The sequence below is a fragment of the Falco biarmicus genome, chromosome 4 (genome assembly GCF_023638135.1).
Source record: "Falco biarmicus isolate bFalBia1 chromosome 4, bFalBia1.pri, whole genome shotgun sequence".
In the NCBI taxonomy this organism is placed as follows: Eukaryota; Metazoa; Chordata; class Aves; order Falconiformes; family Falconidae; genus Falco; species Falco biarmicus.
In genome coordinates, this window is record NC_079291.1 from 51,563,490 (window position 1) to 51,586,875 (window position 23,386).

The 23,386-nt window shown below is 36.7% G+C and overlaps 1 protein-coding gene across 2 annotated transcripts in view; it reads left to right on the top strand.

Moving 5' to 3' along the window:
• Nucleotides 1-23,386, top strand: part of ESYT2 (extended synaptotagmin 2) — an 84,403-nt gene that overhangs the window by 31,776 nt on the left and 29,241 nt on the right. For both annotated transcript variants that reach the window (XM_056335283.1, XM_056335284.1), the window contains exons 4-7: nt 454-530; nt 6,343-6,415; nt 7,238-7,327; nt 20,933-20,988. In XM_056335283.1, the coding sequence (XP_056191258.1) occupies nt 454-530; nt 6,343-6,415; nt 7,238-7,327; nt 20,933-20,988 (296 nt within the window). The remainder of the gene's footprint in view (nt 1-453; nt 531-6,342; nt 6,416-7,237; nt 7,328-20,932; nt 20,989-23,386) is intronic.

The following is a 23,386-nucleotide window of genomic DNA, read 5'->3' on the forward strand; positions in this document are numbered from 1 at the left end:
AAGAGCACAGTGGTTGAAACAACTTTTTGGGGGGATTATGAGTACTTTTCCATCCGTTCTGACTAAATTCCACTTAATTTTTGTGAATTAAATTTAGCTTGTTGTTTTAGTTGTCTGGGGGTATTAGGCATATACTAGTACAGAGAAATGAGATGTTTACATTCATACAGATGGGGGAGAGAGAAAGCTTGATACTAAATTTTTGTAAATCTTGAAATCTAGTGGCCTAAACACAGGGTAATTGTCAGAAGCATGGTTGAGTGAATCCTAGCAAGGTGATTTTTAACTTTGAGCTAAATTGGTAGCCTTGCTTCACACCTTTTAATAATGCTTATAGTAAATTCTTAACTTCAGGCATGAATGTGTGTATTTTCACCTTTATTTCAAAGTTAAGAGTTTAATATGATATAGTTCAGTAGAAAGATGCAACTTTTACTTGCTGCTTTGTTTCAGCCTCTGCGGATAAATGGTGTGAAAGTGTACACCGAAAATGTGGACAAAAGGCAGATCATTTTGGATCTTCAAATCAGGTAAGTTTATTTCTATATTATGATGATGTCCATGCCTTATAATATATGCTTTGCTTGATTCAGCATTATGTTGTCCTGAAAGGAGAATAATTGCTTCATTAATGCAAATGTAGTTAGTTCCAATTGTGTATGAATGGAGGAAGGAACTGCATGCTGTAAATAGCATTTATCTGAGGGAAATAGCATATTGACTCAGTATGACTGCATCATTAATGTTGGTTAATAAAAAAGTACTTTCTAAAGCCTAAAGCACTATTTTTTTCTCATGTATTAAAACTTTTCCTTGCAGTTTAGTCTAAAATTTAAGGTACAGTAAGATGCTTGGGATTTTTTTATTTTTCTCCGTTACTTAAATATTTTTTTGTTTATAAACACAGTGTTAGAAAAAGAGAATGATAGCTACCAAAGGACTTGTGCTCATATGTAACCAAATTAAATTTGTTTTTTATAATGCAAGAGCGACTGCAGTCTGCTGCTTCAGTTTTCTTTGCCCCTTTCATTATGACCCTGTTGGTATAGGTTTATGAATAGATCTACCCAACATTTGCCAAAGTCTGCACAGTCTGCAGTTACAGAGTTTTGAAAGTACAGTCAGTGAACCCAGCAAAGGTTTTGTATTTGGCCTTAATTGATATGTGTTCAAGTGACTACTTTCACTTGTTTGTAGGTTGTGGAAAGGCCAGATTTGTCAGTCACTGATGATCCAGCAAACCGCAGCCTTCTGTGTTTCTTGCTGCTACCCTGCTGGTTACTGCCAGGGAAATCAGGCCTCTCAACTTCTCTTTTTCAGAGTTACTTCCAAAGTTTGAACTTGGTTATTCTTAATTTCGAATTATTTATGTAAATCTCAGCTATGTTGAAGACTGCTTTTTTTTTGTCAGAGCTGGGTGCCAGAGTGAGAAGATGCTGCTGCTGCATTCTTTCCTGGGTTTCAGGGGGGCTACACCTGTGAGCAGGGACCAATCTTTATTAAATCAAATCACTTTATTTCTATAGGAAAAAGACAGCTATCCAAACCAGGGATTGGTGTTGCTGGACAGAATACAGCAGCATTGTGTCTTGAAAGTGTGTTTCACTGGGGTGGATGCTGTTAGCCCTAATGGAGAAATTTCCTTCTGTTTTCTCCTTGTGGCTGCTTTGGAGAGCAGCTGTGAGAACAGCCTCACCTTTTCAGACTTAAGCCCTCAGGAAAACAGACTTGTCTGACCGCTATGGACACAGTAAAAGACTTGTTTTTGAGAAGCTGTTTTTTTCAGGCGTTTGAGAGGCCAAGTCTCACAGGACCACTTCTTCTCTTTAAAGCAGGATTACTCCCACAGGAGGAGAGGGTAAATCTAGTGTTTCTTTTTTTTTTTTGTTTTTTTTTTGTTTTTACTCCTGCTCATTTTCATGAACTGGGTTGGGACAGATAAACGTAAAAAGGACAGAAGATTTGCACAAAAATTTCAGGATTAATGTCCTGTTACTTAGACTGGAAGTAAATCTTGGCCCATATGTCTCAATGCATTACATTGCAACCTACTTGAGAAGTGGTAACAGCTAGAGTAGAGTCCAGTCTAAAAGACTGAAATAAATTCCTTGAAGTGGTTTAAATAAAGATGATAGTGCTGAGTCAGTTAGGTGCCCATTTACCCCAACAGTCTGCCCCTGCTGTCAGTGGCATAAGCTTGCAGGAGGAGCATGGAAACAAGAGTGCTAGAGAGTGACTGTCATAGCTTCTAGCAATTAAGGCTTAAACAAAACCACCATCAAAAGAAGTCCCATTTCATATTTAAGACTTGTCCTTGACACCTTCTCATTGGGTAAGGGCTCTTTTTCAAAGGCTTTTATTTCTACAAGTTTTAAATAGATGGCACTCCAGTATCATGTGTGACTCTGTGATTATTTTTTTTGTTGTTGTTTTGTTGTTTATGTTCCTGAGGGGTCCATTGCTAGGATATTTTAGTTCAGTTTTGTAAGATTATCAAGAACAGGTCAGTATTAGAGAAAAGTCTGTCCTTTGGAGTATTTACCCCTATAGATTTAAATCTCCAGTTAAATTAGATTGTTTTAATTTTAATTTATTTTTAATTTCAAAGTTAGGAGCTTTCTATAAACCCTTAATTCCCTAAACACATTTGAGAAGGAAAACAGTCTCTCTCTAAGCATTCATAAGAATAGCTGTATGAAGTCAAATCCTTGGGGGGGGTGGCAGGGGGAAAAGAAGGAAAGATTTTATTTTATTTATATTTTCAAATTTTTAGTACATCCATTCTTGTAATAATCTCCTTCTGTCCTGCTGTTTCACTAGTGTGGCATCCTTTAGCCCTTTCTACTGTCAGTTGTTTGTGATTGGGCATATGTATTGGCTTTGGACCTTCCTTACAGTACATTTAAGTAGTTCCAATGTGTCTCCAAAACACTTCTTTAGCATTTCTTATATTTTTTTTTTCTATTTTTTTAGCTTTGGGGTTTTTTTTTAGTATCTCTTCTTTGAGTTTTTTTGGGGGTTTGCTTTTAATTGCAAAAGGAGTGTGTTTTGGTTTAGTTTTTATTGTTTCTGCAGGGGTATCAAGTGCATTCTGATCATTGCTTGAGAGTGTTTTTCAGAACCTTTTGAAACAGGTCCTATGCATTGCTCAGGATACAGTGAGGAACTTTACTCTTGTAAGCCGCTTGACTAGATAATCCACAAAGCATTCATTGGAAAGTGTATTTAAAGATTCAATTTCAGGACCATGTTTGCAAAGGGAACACTTTACCTTTCTCTTACTTACTGTGAACTTTATGTTAAAAAATTGTCAAAACTCATGTTACAATTTAGAAGTTACTTTCTGCTGACAAAGATGTGTGAGGGAAAACTTTTAACTACTTGGGCCAATTAAGATAGTCTAAATAAATTGATAATAAATATAAATCTTACATTTGCTAAAATGCATGACTGTAGTAAACACTTGAGGAAAATTTAAAGTTATGGATCAACAGAAACCAAGATAAACTGTCAAATTAAATGTGAACTGTAGTAAAGAAAGCCAAAAAAGACTGAGAGATTGAGGAAATACTTGTTAATAGCATACAACTGAGTTGTTTTTCACAGTCTCATGACACACAAAAAAAGAAAATTTTAGGCTGCAGATTTAAACTCGTGGAAGTATTTTTTTTTTTTTTTCATGTGGCATACTTGAATGGAGAAAAATCACTACCATTGTACTGGCAGATGACAGTTGTAAAAATGCAGTCAAAATATCTTGTAAAAATAATGAAGGTAGCCCAGAGTACAGTATCACAGATCGTTGTAATCTGGGAAATGTTTGTCCTATTTTTGTTTGTTTGTTTTGCTTCTGGGCATCTTTTATGGTCGTACAGTGACCCCATCCACAGTATACTGTGCTTTTTATCTGATTGAGTACATCTGCTATTATATTCTTACGGGACTGCCCCCATTAAAATGTAATCTATCTTAGTGTTCTGTACATTACAGGGGTCATAAATATTTCTGGGATATTATGATCTGAATGTACAGAATTTACTTACTAAATGAGCCTTCAAGTTGTATGTTATGTTACAGTGGAATTCTGTAGCACTGACTGTTAATGGACCCAGCCAAATATCTTGGGATAAAACCATGTTTAACTTTATTAAAAGGTTAAAAGCAGTTGACTTGTTACCCTCAAATGCAGTTTGTTACTATTTTTACTTCAGTTTGTCATCATGTTATTACGGATTTTCAAACAAGCATATTGCTTCCCAGTCTTCATAACACAAATAGTTCTGATGCTACGAAGTGCCAAGATTGAGGTTTGAGTTACAGGTTTTAATTGACCTTGCTTCCCTGTGTCATGTTGTTACACAATTACATATGTGTGTGTATATTTATATATATATCTACTATCTCTCTATATATAGTTAGATAGGTAAAAATAGAACTTACATAGTTTGAAATGATGCATTAAAAAAAAATATTCCTATTTTTAAACTGTACAATCACACTACATTCATTCCGGAGAAAGCAGTGGTCGCTTTCCTTTCACATAAACCCTTGTCATGTTGCTGTCTTCCAGTTCCCCAAACTGGTCATTGTACCAAAATGAGTCTGTGTATTGTTATCTTTTGAATAGTTGAAAATACATTCCAGTGTTGGATGTTTACAAGAATGTCTCAGCACTATTGTTCATTCAAGGGATTGATAAGATTTGTGTTTTCTTGAAATCCCATAGGTAGCACTATCACACAGAGTACAGGTGGCTACAAATGATTTGAATAGTGGATATTCTGAATGCAGCAACCATCAGCTTTGCTTTCTTTTGAAAGTACCTTGTGGCCATCAGTTGTCAGAGGAGAGGGGGCAGGAGTCCTGCTGTTCTGCTTTTACTATTACAGTTATTTATTCTACCTTGACTTGATCCTAAAATGGACCTGTGAGGAGAGCCAACTCCATTTTCTCCATAACTTTCCAGACATTTCTGTAATAAAATTCCATCAAACTCCTAAACTTGGCTGAACAGTTTCTCATGGTACAGGTTAGGTCTGAGGAACCTAATCTGAGGAAGCCTGAGCTCTACTGCGGAATTTGGAATGGGATGCCTTGTAAAGGAGAAAATTTCCCCTGCTCGCAGCAGTATCTGGCATAGTCTGAGCTGCCCCTTATCTCCTCCCCACTTAGTTCTTTTTTTTCCATATTTTTTTAATTATTTTTTTTTAGCTGGTAGTTTGTTCAGAAAGCTCTTCAGATTTCATTTGTCCTTTTGTTATAACCTGTATCTTCTCAGCCAGGTTCCTTGTCTAGCCACTCTCTCCCTAGCTGTAGCTTGAAAGTCAGTCTGTTGGTTTTTGGTTTTAGCTCTTACTCTGTAGAATCATTGACCTGTTCCCTTGCTAGTCACAAGCTTTCTTTCTAGATTCCTTTTTGAGTCTCAGAATTAGTTTGTTTTCAGACTTAACGTGGCTTGCAGCAGCAGCAGTTCTTAGAAAAGATCTCTTCAACTCTGCTGGTACATGCTTGACCTGCATGGAGCTTTGGGAAAAGCAGCTGCTAAAATCTGAGTCTTGAGTTGCATTCAAATAATCTTTTAGCCTTGTAGCATGGGCAAAACAAATGGGCCTTTTTTTACAGTCTAGTGCAAATCTCTCTCTGGGATACAGAGCAGCATCTGCAAAATTTCAAGCCCTTGACCTTGCATCCCCCAAAATGGGATGCAAGACCTGTTCAGGGAAAATATTGCATTGTTTTAAATATATTATTTTCTAATTTACTCACTACCTCCTCTCTCCCTTCCCCTTGGAAGGGGCTTGACTGTTTTTGGCATAACCCTTGGTTAGTGGATCATCCATCTCGGCCCATTCAGCTTACGGAATTTCTAAATATGACTGGCTTTGCAAGTCTCTGAATATTTCAGACAACTTTGATTTCTAGTGAAATAACCATCTCTGTCTAATGCTTCTCATGATTATATTAGATGAACATGGGTTTGGGTTCATGTACTGTCAATGATACCAATGTAGAGCTTTCCTGAAGGTGGGGTATGAATAGTGTCCGTTATTTCCTAATAGTAAGGGTACTTGCATGTTTTATCTCATGTATGCTTCTGGAGATGATAACATACCTATGTATGTATTGGAGTGATTTTAATGACAGTGGTGATGTTTTGAAGTGGATGTAATTTTTTTTAACAATCTTGACTTTGTTATATGCTTCAATGTTTTAACATTCATTTTTTGTTTATAAGCTGTGATGTATGAGTGAAATCACTGTCATGATAGTGGTATATTGTACTAATGGTATATTGTGGTTTAGTCCATAAAATTAAATATATACTTTCCTTTTTTGTCTTAGTTTTGTTGGAAACTGTGAAATTGATTTGGAGATCAAGAGATACTTTTGCAGAGCTGGTGTGAAAAGTATACAGGTGAAATTAAATTTTTTTATTTTGATATTGAGTTATCACTGAGACATTATTTTCTAATGAAATAATTTATAAGAAGGAACCAGTAATGGTGTAGTTTTATTGGTTACTATTTTTTTCTCAGTTGCATTATATTGATACTGCATGATAATTTCAGTAACATGACTTAGCTGAAAGGGTAAATTCCTTTTAGATTTAGAGCTGTTTTAAATATGTATGAAAAAAGATGGAGATCTAATTGCACATCAGTCCAGTGTTCATGTGGTTTGTAAAGGGACCATGGAGCTTAAAATTTTGTTTTATTGAATATTTTACTGTGAGATGCAATTACTAGTTCAGGTGCAGTTACTATTAGTAGCCTTGCCTTCTGATACTGTCTCTCAAAATTCCTTAATTTTCTGGTAACAGATCTCTCTCTCTCATGAGGAAAAACAGTACGCTTTTTTGTGTGTGTGTGTGGTGTATCTTGACATACCTATAAGCATTTGCCTACTTTTGTTCTAGTGTCTGTGGATGCCATTGCATTGTTTTGTGCCACACTGGTTTACATTGAGCTGTATAGATGATCTGCTTCATATTTTGGCAAAATTACCACTAACATGACAGAGCATCATGTAGAAGAATATAATGAATTTTTAAGCCCAGCTGTTTAGTGCCTGTGTTAAATATTTTGGGTTTGGGCGACAGGTAAAGCTATATATGTGAAATTCTTCCATAATCAAAAATTTAATGAACTAGGAAGTGTAAGCATTGCCAGTGAATGTGTATTTATTTAATACTTGAACTAAAGTAAATTAATTGCCTTTTTTTCCTCCCCTTCCACAGATCCATGGCACTATGAGGGTTATTTTGGAACCACTGATTGGAGACATGCCCCTAATTGGAGCACTATCTCTTTTTTTCCTTAGGAAACCTGTAAGTACTTTTATCTCTGTTTCTGCTCTTTCTAGAGTGCTGATGACAGTAGTCAGAAAATGATAGAGGAAGAATTAAGCAGCAAAAGGAAAGAATTTGCGAAATCACTTCCATTTGGTTGAGCTTTCCTGGAAAAATAGTGGACAAATTTTATGAATACTAGAAGAAACCAAGATGAATAATAATTACTTTGGAATTCTGAAGTGTATTTTGTCAAAGCTGTCAAATTTTTCTTGAGTCTTCTGGATAAAGGAAGATCAATAGATACCATCTAGGTTGTTTGTAAACTTGTTACTGATTCTTCATGACAGTCTGTAGGTGAGCATGGTGTAAGTTAAAATTCCACAAGATCTATGCAAAGTTGTTTTGAAAACCATGCTGATGTTACCACAAATTAAAATCAGAATGGGTGTTCTGAGATCACCTGCTAAGATGATTGAAATTTTTATCCTAAACAGCAGGTAGGCAATTTCCATTATATTTACCAATGACCCAAGGATGAAAATGGATGAAGCACAGTGTGAGATGGAATTGGGAGTCAAAATTATCATGACAGTAGCAGAAGTTGGCGGGAGAGAGGGTGTCATGTAATTCAACTGTAATATGTGCTAGGGCAAAGTAGACATTTGGACAGGAATACTAGTGAAACGTAGCTAAGCCAACAAGGCCTTGCTGGGATGAAACTGAAACAGCCAGACTGACATGTGTAAACAAGAAAATAACCCACAAATGCTTTCAGTTTTAGGCACAGCCCTTCAAAAAAGATACTGACCAGCTGGAAAGTGTGCAAAGTAGGGAGATAAGAATAAATTTGACCCTCGAGAACAGACCAAAAGAATGGGAATTGTTTAGTTTAGAGTGAGGAGAAAATGTCTTAAAAAATGTGAGAGGCTCTTGCGGAAGAGAAACATGCAATCTATTCTGTATATCAATGGCAGATAGGATAACAAAGAGTCACAGCAAGGAAGATTCAGGCTAGACAAGAGGGATGAGGGAAAGCCTGTATGGTAGTGGTAGTGAAGCACTGCAATAGGCTGCCTTGAGACACTGAATCTCTGTCTCTGCTGGCTCTTAAGAACAGATTGGACCTGCATCATCTGTTAGTATTGATGTAAGTACAGCTTTTCCAGAACCATTCGCTCAGGTGGGCTCTTGAGATTGTATCCAACCTAGTGAGTCTTGTAGAAGGTGAGATTCTGGGCATGCTCTAACTGGAAAGGTTGATGTTGACTTAATAAGAGTTAAAATACTAATTAATAATTAAAAAATGTTTTAATTTTAAATAATATAACTATGTACAAACTGAAATTAGTTTCAAGGTATTATAGCATTTGTATGGGATTCTGCTGCGTTTTAACACCTTTTTTGTTGAAGTAACTGATTCATTTATCTAAATGAAACTGTGATGTACTTTAGAAGTCTTTCGTAGGGTTCCCCTGTTCTTTACTACCCAAACAACAAGGAAAGTGCCTGGGGATTATTTGGGTTAGCCAATATTAATTTGTATCATGGAGACTGGCACCAAAGTTATGTGCATTTTTGCAGGATTCAATAGTGTTGCAGTTGTTACAGACTTATTTAAGTACTCTTGAATTAGGAGAATGGTTCTTAGCTCACTGAAGAGGAAGAAAACTTCTGCATCTGAGTAATTTGTAGAAAATGAGTTAAGGAAAGTTTTCTAAGGCCAAAAATTTTTCTGAATTCTGGCCTATCACAAATCACCTGATAGTTACTTTTTATGAGCACCTGTTTTATATGCCTGTCTTGCCTTTTCATGTTGAACTTACTATATTTTAAAAAGTTCATATTTAAGTGCAATGTTTGAAAGTAACACAGGTTTTGAAACCTGGGAACGTGGGTGGTGTAGTGATACAATTTCAGTTCAACCGTTTCCTCTGTGTTAAAATGATAATGTATGTAATTGAAGTTTGCACTATAGATGGTGGATTGTTGCACCTTGGGGTGATTGTTTCACTTCAAAAGCTGTAGTCTGAATCTCGCAGGTAAGATTGGCTGACAAGCACCAGTATGTCTGTTAACTTGGTACAGCACTGATAGAACAGGATAGATAGCAAATGTAATTTTCACTGTCTGAAAATGAGTAATAAATAACCTATTGAACTAAATATTATCAAATATGACAGAAATTCTACTCTAGATTTTACTACTTGCAGGAAATTTCTGGTTTAATCTGCAGATGCATCAGGAAATGCTCACAGATGTTGCAAACAACCTTATTTTAGACAAATATAAAGGAGAACATAATACAAATTGCACACTTCACGTTGGAAAATATTTTGATGTTGTGTGTGTGTAAGGCAGTTTCAGTGATTTGAAGTTTGTTTGTAGTAAGTATCAGTGAGAGAGCTTAAAAAATGAGAACATCATGGAAATCTGTGCTGCACAGACTTCTTTGAAGAAATTGATTCTGTCTCTTACTTGGAAGTATATTTTCCGTTGGAGGCTTTTGTTTCTTGGATATGTTCTAATTAAACAGTAAAACTTGTGATGTTAAGATGTACAGTTTCAGATTATGCTAGATCATAAATTACAAGTGCATGGGTTTAGGCACTTTGAAACAGTCTCAGATTGATCGTTGTGGTTTCCTCAGCAATCTGCTGAGTTGATCTAGTTTTCAAGGTTTGGGAGGTGGGAGTGAACTCTTTACTTCAACAGCTTTAGAAGGTATGTTGTTGTTTTCTTCAATGACATCACATTCTTGTAACAATTCTTTTGAACAAATGTCCTAAGATAAATTTTTGTGAACTTGCTGAAAAGATAGGTTTGTATGGGTGTTTGTGTGGCCTAGGAAAAACTTAAGGTGTCATTCATGTGTCTTGTTTCATCTCTCTAGAGAAACCATGTGTTTTTGTGTAAAGCAAATGTGAACTTAAATCTTGGTAAAACGTGCAAGAATTTGGAAATGTTTTGTGGATAGTTTAGTCACTTTTTTTCTAAAAGTGAAATAATTCGTGCAAACTGATAAAACATCATTGGTCTTATTTGGGAAGGGTTGGGGAGGTACATTGAGATGAACCAAATTTGGATTTCCACTTACTACTTTGAAGCGAGTCTAAATATTAGGAGATCTCTGGTTGTCTCCTTTTTACCCACTGGCTGAGCAGCATGAGTCTAGGACATAATGTTTGTATTTATACTAACAAATGAAGCAGGGCTGTGACGGGCTGGACACTGCCTTATGGTGGTCTGTGCTATGTAATTGTTAGCATACTCTGATGTTATTTTGCTATTTAGTGCTCTTCCAAACAATTTCCAGACTCAGTACTGCACCCAGCTCATTACAGGGACCACCTAGTAAACGAGTTAAGTGCAAACACTATTTTAGAGGCGCAGGGAGAAGGGTTTAGTTGTGTGGACACAGGCCTTACTTCTTTCGCCCACCCCCCACCCCCAGGCATGATCTTTGTGTTGTAGATGTGGTTTGTGTTCTGTCTCTCAGTTCTGTTTTGTATTCACTGAGAAAGAAACCTGTGTATTGTCCCTCTGCAGAAGCTATTCTGCTGGAGCTATGACCCAGTGCAGCACATATGGGCTGCTTTCCTGGGGTTCCTCCTGCAGCCACAGCTTCTTTGGTGCTTTCTGAGGGAGAGGTAGGAAAGCTGGTAGGGGATAGCAGGGGAGAGATCAGCAGCAGGCATGCTTGTAAGCTGATCCTGACACGTCCTCTGTTTCCCAGCATTGTGCTCTGGTAGGATTTGTTTGAACCTTTTATTTCTGGTAGTTCCAGATACCTCTCCAGACACCTTTTAGCTCTGGTAGCTGTGGCCAGTCCTTTCTGTCCCAGATCCATGCTAAGTGCCATGCATTTGTGAATTGGTTAACTCAGTCAATCTGCACCTGAGATCGTAAACTGGAAGTATATCAAATGAAACACCTCTCATTTGTGGTCATAGCTTTCTGAACTTTGGGAGAGACTTTGTCCAGAGTAATGTTGTCTTTACTTCTATCCCCATGCCACTTTATTAGGGGTCTGGTTGACTTCGTGGGACAAAAAATGACAGGAAGTAAACTGGAGAATGAAAACTAAAAAGTCAAACCCTTCCCAAAAGTATTCAGTTACAAAAATATTAAAAGTGTTTTTCACCCTCCTTTCATTTAAAAGCTAGTGGTCAAGGTCCAAGCAAACTTAAGGGTTGATTGTCCACAAAATATCTTTGAGTCAAATTATTCCATAATTCCATAATTAATTCATATTTTTTTCCAAGCAGACTTTTCTCCCCACTGCAGTGTGTCTTGGTGTTTTTCTAACCTCTGTAGAAAAATGTAAAATAAAGCTTATTATAGCAATAACCAAATTCTGTCCACTTACTAGAGAGCAAGTGGCTGCAGCCAAGGAAAGCTTTTCTTCAATATTTTTGTTAGAAGGGAAGAGGAATTAGTTGGCAGCTAGCATTAGGTTTTGTTCTCATACTTTCCAGTCCAAAGTAACTGGCAACAATTCCTCTTGCTCTGTATCGTCTGTTTGCTGGCTTTAATGACTATATAAGGCAACGCTGCCTAAATTGATAGTTCTGAACATACTTGTTTAATGAGTTTACCAGTCTCCAGTTTCTGAGTAATGCATGAAGTTTTTGATACTGCAAGAGTTCTTATGTTATATGAAACTTTTTAAATACTGTATTTTGTTGTTACTATTGTGAAGAAGGTGCTGAAAGTTTCATCAGCTTAAAAAATATGTCTGAATATGTAAGAGACTTCAAGGGAGAAATATGTGCGTTCTAATGTTTTGAAGTAGTCTTTTAGATCTCTGAGCTTCAATGCTGGAAAGGTTAGCACTGTGTAAATAGGATGTGTAGGTTTTTTTGTATTACTTCTCACTATGTTAACATTATGTATATTTACCATATATATTCTGTTTCTCTAAGTGAAGTTATCTTTTCCTTTTAGAACAAAACACCACATAGTTAATGATTTTGATTTTTGATTAGTTACAGAAGTGTATATGGCTTACAGCTGTACTGCAGATTAGTAATTTTCAAAAGCTTGTTTAGTGGCATACTTAATATTGAAGGCGTTTCTTAACCCAACCCTTTTCTCTTGTTTAAAACAAAAACAACAAAATAGACATATGAAAATGCCTATACTATTCTAAAAAAACCATGGCTGGAAAACAGGATGCCTTCCAGGAAAAGTGGGCAACTCTTGCAAAGCTGCAATTTCTATATTCACAGTTTTGTCCTCTACTCACTTTACAGATTTGTTCTGTTCTGTAGTTTTGCTTTATTTGATACTGATTTAGTTTCATTTAATATTGGCTGCCTTTGGAAAATTCAGCGCTGAATGTGACTTTAAAAATTATGAGTACTGATGAAAATTAGACTCAAAAGGAGCACTTGCACCAAGAATGAGTCCTAGTGAAATGGCTGGGGGAAAAAAAAAAGTCATTATGTGGAATGCAGAAGAATGTTGTTTTGGTTTGCTTTTAGTTGGTCAAAAATGCGTCAGAATGTATGAGACTGTTGCTATGTTTGCTTCAATTTTTTTTAATCTCTTTTAAAGGGGTTTGTGGAACATGTGGATAAATTCTGAATTTACGGTTATATTTGTTAAGAATTAGTGTTATTGCTTACAAGATGAGTGATTTGCACTGTTACTTTGTGTACTTATAATTTTCTATAACTTAAAATTTTTATAATTTAATTTTGATAGCTTATGGGATGTTTTTAGGGCCATTACAGTTGATGCTTCCACTGTACCATATTCTTCTCTCCCTGTGCCCTCCCATTCAGTGTTATTGTCTCTTTCATACCAGTGTTGAAGCTTCTCCTCCTAAAGGAAACCGGTTTTGGGACCTAAGCTGGCAAAATATTAAACACATCAAGAAGTGACTAATTTCCTGTCCTTCAGATGTATTTCAGCATCTTGGGCTGGCTCGCTAAGGAGGCAGGAGAGTGTCAGTACTCATATGAGGGTGCGAACCAAAATGTGGAACTGGTAGAAGGGTAGAAAGTAGAGAGAATTGGCTTGAAATGAAACTTTGAATAGTTGACACTGTGGAGAATAGTGAGGTGCACAGGATTTTTACAAGACTAACTGTGGTCCTTCTTCTGGTCACCTTAACTCAAAAACTTGCCTGTTCTGTCTCTTACCTCCACAACTATACATCTTCCATCTTCAGCATTTGTCATTTAAATCTTTGGACAGTTACAGCGGAAAAACAGCACTGTTAAACGTGGCTCCCATGCAGAGATATGGTGTGTTTCCTTCAGGAATGATGAAAAACAGTGTCATTGCTACCTTCTATGGTATTGTATAGTCAAGCCTTGCTTGAGAAGCTGAGTTTATTATATGTTTACTGGGGAAATACACTCGATAATGTTATTTATTAAATAATTACAGTAATGTTAGCACTTTAGCATTGCAGTGGTAATGGGTTGTGCTCTACTAACAGGTTGTACTGTTTCTGCATGACCGTTCAGGAGTAAGGAGAAGAGGGCATGTTAGTCCCCTTCTTACAAAAAAATTCTGAGAAGAAACACAACTTATCCCATGGAATTGTATCATCATGCCCTGTAGTGGGTCTTGCAGAAGACTCATACTTCCATAACTTGATTAGCAGGAAGTTGTTCGTTAGCATTTTAAAATACTTTGTGGCTTCGCTTCTGAGAATTAGTAGTGTTTATGGCAGCCAAATGAAGCCACAAGACTGGCAGTGTTTAGAGGCTGCCTTTTGTGCTGCTGTGAACTTCAGTTGTGGCCTGTGTGTTCTGTGTCCCAGTACATTCTTTTCCCTTTTGCATCCTAACACATCTAGGGTATGGAGAACACCAAATGCGTAAAAACGCTCATCAGTTTTTAGCCTACCTTTTCTTACAGGCCGCAGGGAGATATATATATATATTTTAAAACTCAGTGTAAGTGTTCATTCGTTCTCAGTACAGAGCCTTGAGAAGACACACATTTCTTGGTTTTCAGGGAGGAAACGTAATCTGTTTTCACTACTGTGAGCAGAGGAAGAATTGAAAGAGCTTTGAGTAACTTGACACACATACTACTTCATTGGAAAGTCTCACTGGTGTCTGAAATCCCGCCCACTCCAGGCCAGTGAGCTGGCTGGTAAGAAGTCTCTGCAAGGCATATCACCTCTCTCAGTTGCACTGTGTTGTATAAAGAGACCACATTGTTTTTGGCTCTTGGCAGAGTTTCACTTGGTGACAAATACTGAACACAATCTTTCCAGTGCCCTGTTAGTTCTGCTGTAGAGAACCAGTTGGCATTCCCTGAATTTAGCTGAACTAAGAGAATTTTGCATTGCTCAAAGCTGTGATGAAGAAGGAAATAATATTGTTAAGCTATTTTGGAGATTTATAGGCCAAAACTTTCCTTAAAGTATGGAAATTTTTTCTATTCAGTACTTCATAAAATGATTCATCAGCTGGCAGTCTTTTGCTTGCTCCCTTTTTCTCCATAGGCCTTTTGAGTTTTTTAGGATGGTGACGTTGCTTTAACTTACTGAGAGAACTACCTGTTGCGGGGGTGGGGTGCTTGCAAATCATGGCATGGTAATGCACAAAATGTAGAATGAAAATCTGTGTTTGGCTGGACTATGAACAAAAAAAAACCCCAACATAAAAAGAAAAAAGCATTTGTCATTATATCTGTAGGCTAAGATTAGAGTGTGTATTCCTGCAGTGATATCAATATCAATGCTTCATTACTGTTGGGCTCTTCTGGTAGAACTGGAAAGGAAGCACAATGGTGGGTGAACATAGCAAAACTTGTTATGTGAGGAGAGCTTACCTTCAAAGTGCAAATAGCAAAAGCTTGATTTATGCCAGGAGTTTGAAGGCTTGTATTCCTTCCAAAACGTTTCATGGCTTAAGGTTTATTTGCAAAGCTTTTCTAATAATCCGGTAACATGCTTAGCCTTGGTAATGATTTTTAATTTCTTAACTCCAACTTTGAATTGAAAAGGATTTGTCTTTAGCACTTCTGAAATTGACCTCTGTATTTGTGTTTATTCCTGTACAATAAATAGATGAATAAAGTTTCTGATGTTATATGTACTAATTGCATACTAATTGCGTTTCTTGTCTAAATGGGCCACTCTTAGTAACACTATTTTTTTTCAGTAACTTTGTGTGATTATTTTTTACATGCCTCATGGTCTGAGGACTGATGACAGAATGAATCAATGTAGCCTTGTTTTTGAGAAGAGGTGTGTAATAATCAAAGTATTGATAGTGAGTGGTCACAAGCAGTGTATGTGGTCTATATGCTGTGCTGCAACCTTCTGAAATGCTTTTTGGTCACATAAATTGAAAAACCTTGCAGCTCTCTGTGCTATCTCATAGGTTGTTCTTTGTTTTGTTTTGGGTTGTAGCAGTTAATATAGAAACCACTACAATACATGTTTCAGTCTAGTGTAGATGGTGTTTTTTCATGCTGAATTTTAATGTGCATTATGTTGCCCGATTCATTTAATGTGGTTAAATCTATTTAGGAGGCAGTACAGGACTCTGCCATGTTAATTGCTGTATGCAATATACTAAACAACAAAGAATGAAAAAATCAAAAGGAAATGCAAATATTTTCTCATTTTCTGTTTACTCTGAAAACATTAGCATGTAAAAATGTTAAATATGGGATGCAGGTATGAACACCTTAGGATAAGGACCAATTTTTTGAGGTATTTGTGGGGTGTATTTGCCTTCTAATTCACCTATGAATAAGGAAAAAAGGGAATAAATCATCCAATAAAATGGATTCTTTGTCTTAAAACACTATAAAATTACTTATTCCAGAGCCTCAGTAGTCTGCATAGATTTTTGAAGTGTCATATAATATAATGCCAAAACTTGTGATTAGAACATGACAACCAGTGTGAAAACACAAGTTGTCATTAATTTTATCAGCTGCTACCAAGCTATTTGTATGTTACATTACTTAAACATTTGTGGGTTTGCAGGATTGAGGAAGTAGTACAAAACTGAAGTTACTTGTGCTAAATTGGACTTTTCATCCTGGTTCAGTTATTTATTTCTTAACTTTTTTTCAGAGTTAAGATGAGCATGAGATTTGAAGAACGTATAATTTGCACCGTTAATTTTCAAAGAAGAATACACTGAAATTACCTTCAGCTTTCTTATATATTTGTTCTGTGTTTTCTAGCTCATAGTTTGTTATTGTAGAACTAAGTGTACAAGTAAAGCTTACATACCAATGTAAAATAACCCATTTTACAACAAATAATTTCTAACAGTTTGCATTTGCTAATTAAAAACCTGATAGCTTTAAATTTACATTCATGTAGAAAAGAAATCATAACACTTTAAAAAAACCCCAAAAATAGGAAGAAGTAAAAGGCTGTTCAGTGTTCAGACTGTATGAGTTTTTAGTAAGATCTCATCCACTTCTGGAAGGTCTTACTGCTACTTAGCCTTGCTAGCATTCCATAAATAGATGTGCCTTAGCAAACTGAGCCTCCCACCTACCTGAAGATCTTTTCCAATCCAGTTGTTAACTGTGCGTTCCTTTGCTGAAAATGCTAATTACAAAACTGTTTTCCTAATGTGTGTTCATCTCTTGTGCACAACTTCTTGTAAGTGCTTGGCTGACAGCCTGATCTATAGTTGATAGAGGCCTTGTATGCTAATGGAAGATAAATTTGAAGGAAGAAAGGCAGAATTTTTGTGTAAACACTGACTAGAGCAAACTAAATGAGTGGGTTTAACCTTCTTTTTGTCCGTTTGAAAATGAGTCTGATAACCTAAGTCTTTCAAAAGCATTTTCTAAAAATTAGTGTTTTCAGAAGTATAGGAAAGTTTCACATGTACTAGTTGAATCTTCAATGTGTTTGTTAGAATCTGAATGCATAGTCAGATAACAGCGTGGTAAGTGATGATGCAAATTCCACAGCTTTTGGTTCCTCCATATGATTTGCTCAAATACATACTTTTTCTTGTGTAAGGTAGGTTAGCCTTTTCTCACTAAAAATAATCCTGCTAGTACTGTAACAGAAAGTGGGCAAAACTAGTTTATAGTGAGATATCTTTAGAAAGACATTGAATACAAGATGGTACTGGACCAACAATATCTTCACACTTTCACGTGAAGAATGATGAAAGTCAGCAGTCTCTGTACTGGGCTCTGTATAGCTGCTAATGATAGGATGTTTCACTTTAGATTCTGATAGTCTGTTTCAGATGTGACTAATGTATATGAACAAGTAGTGGCTTAGGCTGAATTTAGTTACCCTCACATATGCATCTAGTGTGATTCTCTGTAGACGGGACATCTGAAACAGGACCTCTGACCTTCTGGAGACACCACTGGAGCCACAGCAAGTTTACTTGCTTGAAACTGGAAGAAGTGGTTGATGCAGCAGATAGTTGTGCTACTATTCAGAGGGACCTTGACAAGCCGGAAAAATGTGCCAATAGGAATCTCATGAAGTTCAGCAAAGGAATATGTAAAGGAAAATGGGAAGGAAAATATGATTTTGGAAACCTCTTAAAAATCAGCCTGTGTTTTTACAGTAGCGTCAGTTCTGCAGTATCTTGTCAGAAAGCTCTTGTTATTTCTAAAGCTGCAGAATTAAGCTTACAGGAATCATATTACTCATAGTTCAGTGAAGGGTCTAAAGCTTTACATTCCAGTTCTCTGTACTGCTACCGCTTTATTGGGGATACTTTGGGGAAAGTGCTTTTTAAGGGTTAGAGCAGAACAATAAAAATGTTGATTGATTTTTTTTTTTTTTTCCCCCTGCTATCATAATGTCATCATTATTGTATCTGTTGAGATATTGAATATAATTCCTGGACAAAAATGAGTACATGAAATGGATGGATGAAGGAAGTACTCTGTAATTGGCGAGGGGAAAAGTGTGCATGCAAAGGTATAATTAAATATAGTAAAATACATACAACTGGCAGAAATTTGTTTACTGCATTTTAACCCACACAGTATAAAATTATGTGAAGTAAGAAAATGAATTTAACTAAATCATGATGTTTAACTTATTCTGAGAGTTATTGTTGTCTTCCTTATGCTGTAATGACAGAACGAAAAATTGTTTTGACTTTCATTCATTCTTTCAGAGTCTGGGAAACATGAATATCCTGAAGGGTTTAGGAAATTGCATTTAGGAGAAGCAAATGGATAGACTATAATGATCTGTATGAATTTATAATTCTTTTGTTCTAAGTGTGTTGGGGTTTCTTAATGTTGAAACATAGCAGATCTCTGTTGGGCTCCTTTTGGTTGATGGAGTTAGAAAGCAAGCTTCTTTCAGTCGTCCACCAGAGTTTGTTAGATTGCCTTATTAGAGGCGTCTCTGTGTCTGCTGCTCTCCTGACTATACAAAGGCATAGGAGTGTAATACAGTAAAAGGAGGTGAAGAAAAATCCTGTAGCAATTTGCTGAATGGGTATCAGCAGGGAAAGTGCTAAATTTTAAGCATTCTCTTGAAGTCTGTAGGTTTAATCACCCTTCTGAATAGTATAGTTAGGAAGACGCTAATCTTACTCACTGGGTAGGACCAAATGTTTGTTTTCTGTTCTAGTATGTTCACAGACTCATAGAATAGCTGAAGTTGGTAGGGACCTCTGGAAGTCATCTAGTCTAACCCCTTCCTCAAGCAGGCCCATCTAGGGCAGGTTGCCTAGGCCCATATCCAGATGGCTTTTTTAATGTCTCCAAAGGCAGAGACTCCACAACCTCTCTGGGCAGCCTGTGCCAATGCTCTATCATCTTCACAGGAAATAAATGTTTCCTGCTGTTCAGAACCTCCTGTTTTTCAGTTTGTGCCCTTTGCCTCTGGTCTTGTCACTGGGCACCACTGAGAAGAACCCGGCTTAGTTTTCTTTGCACCTTCCCTTCAGGCATTTATGGACATGTATCCCCCCCGAGCCTTCTGTTCTGTGGGGTAAACAGCCCCAGCTCTTTGAGCCTTTCCTCATAGGAGAGATGCTCCTGTCCCTTAGTCATCCTCATGGCCCTTTTTTGGACCTCTGTCCAGTATGTCCATGTACTGAGGAGCCCAAACTGGACAGAGCACTCAGGTGTGGCCTCACCGCTGGTCAGTGGAGGGAAAGGATCACCTCCCTCATCCCATTGGCAATGGTTTTCTTAATGCAGCCCAGGATAGTGTTAGCCTTCTTTGTGGCAAGGGCCATGTTGCTGGCTTATGTAGATTCTTGCAGTATGTCCCATGATACGTCTTGCCTTTTGTTTTGGAATATTTAGTTATTAAATCTTGCTACCTTTTCCATTGAAAGGATAATGATTTTTTTTTCTGCTTGATTGTTTGTTACAGATAGGCTAGGTGCTTCACAGGTAACGTTGAAATAGTTTGCCACTATTACAAAAGTATATTAAGTAATAGTGCTCCTTATGTAAGTAAATGTAGTGTGTGTTATCTTTAGTCAAAAGTATTCACAAAGGAAATCACTAACTAAACTATTAATAGATCCTTTTAAAAAGAATGGTATTTGCTAGGGTTGTTTCTTTTAATAGCAAATGTATGTAGGGTGATCATTCTTGCCTGTTTGTGGAAAGATGCAACATGGGTTCTTGTAAAGATTTGTTGGTTTGTTTCAGCATTTAACTGAACCACCACGATTAGTTTATTATCTGAGGGATCTCAATATCTCTAACTTTTTCATGCAGCTATTCTTAGGTGGATTAGGTTAGGTGGATTTGGAAGCGTGGTGGTAGTTGGATGGGTTTGAATTTGTTTGCTACTTATATTCAGTTTACTTCTATGCAGTTAATAAAAAGTTTTCAGTGAGAAGGGAGATAAGGAAACTTAGGGTTTTTTTGTTAGTTTTGTTATCTAGAATAATATTATATGATTGAAAAGAATATGGGGAATTAGTTATTAATGCCGGCAGCCCTGAAACAGCACTTGTACATCTAACATTCTGTAAAAAATTTCAGTGAAGGAAGTACATATGATCTAGTAATGAATTATCCCTATTAATTATTTCTGAGGATTTTTCTAACTTTGATACTTAATCCTGTTGATACCTTTCTTCTTTACTGCATCCATGGTGGAGTTAATTTCTCTTTGTCATTAAAAACAGCCTCCTCTGTTTGCAAGCTGTTGTCGTGTCCTCCTTCCACCTTCTTAATCCCAGTCTTTTTTTCTTTCTGTAGTCATGCCTTCTAGATCTCTTATTTTCCTGGTCTCAGATGGGATTCTTCATCAGTTTATTATACTCTGCAAATTCATGTAGGTTAGTTGTCCATCTATAACAGGTCAATGGTGAATATGAATATATTCCTCCAGAAAATAGGATCACATATCATTACTTGATACTGGTTGTATGTAGTAGATACTATGTACACATGTAGATTGGGGCGTGCATGTGTGTATTTGTATGTACGTGTGGAAGGGTAGGTAAGAAGATGGTGAGTTGTTTTTATAACTTTAAAAGTTATAATTGGATAAAAATTATTTAGAATGGAAGAAGTTTGGGTTTCTGTTTAAGAAAATCCTGGAAACTGGTTATTAACCCTCCACTGATCAGAATTTATAGTGATCAGGTTTATTTCTTCAGTGTTGTGAATTCTAAGTTGCTTTTCTCTCTCCCCCCCACCCCCCCCCCACCCCCCCCCCCACCCCTTCTCTGTAATTCACAGCTTTTGGAAATTAACTGGACAGGACTGACCAATCTTCTGGATGTTCCGGGACTGAAGTGAGTATATGTAAAGCAGTGTTTGATATTCTTCCACCCAAGTACACCCCAGAAAATCTGAAGACCATCAGCTAAATAATTTTAGGTTAAATTATTCCGAGTAGTTATCTCATGATTTAGAATTACATTAAATTGCTCAACGTGCAGAAGGTAGTGATTTCACTACAAGTAAAAATGCACAAACTTACAGCTATGGAACTTGTTAAAAACATTTCGAAAAAAAATTTTAATCTGCTTTTTTTAGTGTTCTCAGCCTTTCCAGATTTCCAGAATCTTGTGAATTTCCTATCTGCTATCTCATATGGCAGCAGAAAGACAGAGAGCCTTATTTTTCATGTCAGTGGGTTCACAACATCTTGGCTCATGGCTTTGTATGCTGATATTTCTCTAGTTGCTTGCATAAAGGTAGTTAGAAATACTTAAGACACTAATTAAATTAAACTTCCTAATCTCTTCAAGTACTTACTTTTTAAAGCTTTCAGTTTATTATGTGAAGATCAAATGGAGTAGCAAAAATATTGACCATATATAGCTAGAAAAAATGCTTGGTTTATGCAGAGCTTGTCAAAATAGTACATGATAAAACCCCAAAGAAAAAAGCAGGAGTAGAGGTAAAAACGAAGCTGCTTTGAATCATTGCAATCCTGATGAGGTTAAATCCATTAGTATATTCATAATTATCTAGTTGTAATAGTTACCCAGGGTCTTTTTAATATTGAAACTATGGCTAAGGGAGTAAGGGTGGATCTGATACACACTTGGATTTTGTGACTAGTCCTTTTATTGGATCCCGTACTCTCAAGAGCTGGCTGACTCCAGAATTACTTTTTTATTGTTTAAAAATGAGTTTGAATTTAGGTATTAATCCTTTACTGCTCACTTGCGTGACTGAAACAGATCTTGCTTTGCTTAGACATGTGAAACCATTGCACGGAATCCCAGTTGAACAGTTCAAAATTAGAACTTGCATTAAGTAGGTTAATGGCTGCAAGAATTGCTTATCTTTCAAGCCTGCTTAAGGCTGCCTCCAAGGAAAGAGATTTTCTTGATGAGTGAGAAAAGGGCTTCCAAAATACAAGTACCGAGTAATAATTTGCTTTTTTGACATAACACTAATAAACTCACATTTAGTACCTAAGCTTACTAGGCTCCTGAGATTTATACCACACTACATGTTTGGCTGACTGCAAACACAAAACCTCAGATGTAAACAAATTCTAGCTAAGTATCTCAATTTTATGGTTTCCAGAGCAACCAAGCTTGGCCACACATGCATAAAATCATGCCATCTAGATGTGGTATAGTTTCTATAGAAACTGTAACCGAGGTGACTCATGTTCTGTTTTGCCAAGACATTTCTTCAGTGCTGAATTTGTTTTTCTTATCTATATAGATAGATTGTATGGTTTGGTAGGGTAACTTGACATATTGTAGTAAACAGTGCTGAACAATGAAGAGATTGTTGCTGCCACAGGTACCTTTTTTATCTTACTGCTGTTGCCTGCACGCAAAAATACTTGCTTGTACTCTGTTTGCAAATGCCTTCTATTAAATGAAATTCTGCATTTGCTGCTAGAAGCTTCCCTGTGAGCTGTTAACAACTTCTGTTGCTCTTAGTATATGACTCCACAAGGAGAAGGACATACAAGTAATTCATGTTCCATCATTAGTATAGCTTACAGTGGAGTGGAATTAAAATCTCTGTGTAAGGAGGAGCCAGGCTGTGAGAATACTAAAGTGCTGTCAGGAAGGTATGTGGATGATGGGAAGATGAATTATATTATAGTTGCTTGAGATACAGTAAAAACACTTTATGTAGTCTGAGATGTGCTGTCTCTGCAGTGTAAAGACGATGCAAGAAAAATACATAGCTGCTTATTCTGTCACTAAAAAATAAGTAGAACTAAATAGCAAAGAGTAGGTACCTGACAGTTATTTTCCTACAATGAAATTGAGCTCTTGAAGACATGTAAAATACGTGAAACATTTTGCACTTGTCATTTCTGTGAACTGAGAAAATAATTGTGCTTATCATCAATGACTTAAGAGTTTTACAGTCTTAAGAAACTGTTTATTGGTGATGCATCAATGTAAGGGTTTAAATTGATACATCTTTCTCTGTAGCTTGATCGGTGATTTGTCTCTGTTTTCCATAGATCAGACCTCTTAGTTTAATAACATAATGGCAAAAGGTTGTTACTTTTGCCGCGTATTCCTGAAGAATACTTTCCACCTGGGAGCATCCCAGTTGGCTAATATTTGGTTCGATACATTTTAAACAGCTTGAAAGTGTCATGTTGTTTTTAGAATTAATTTAATTCATTACTTAGCGAGGGAGTATCTGCTGCCTCCTATGAGTCCAGTTTCTTTGTGTGAAATTCCATTAATGCTAGCTCAT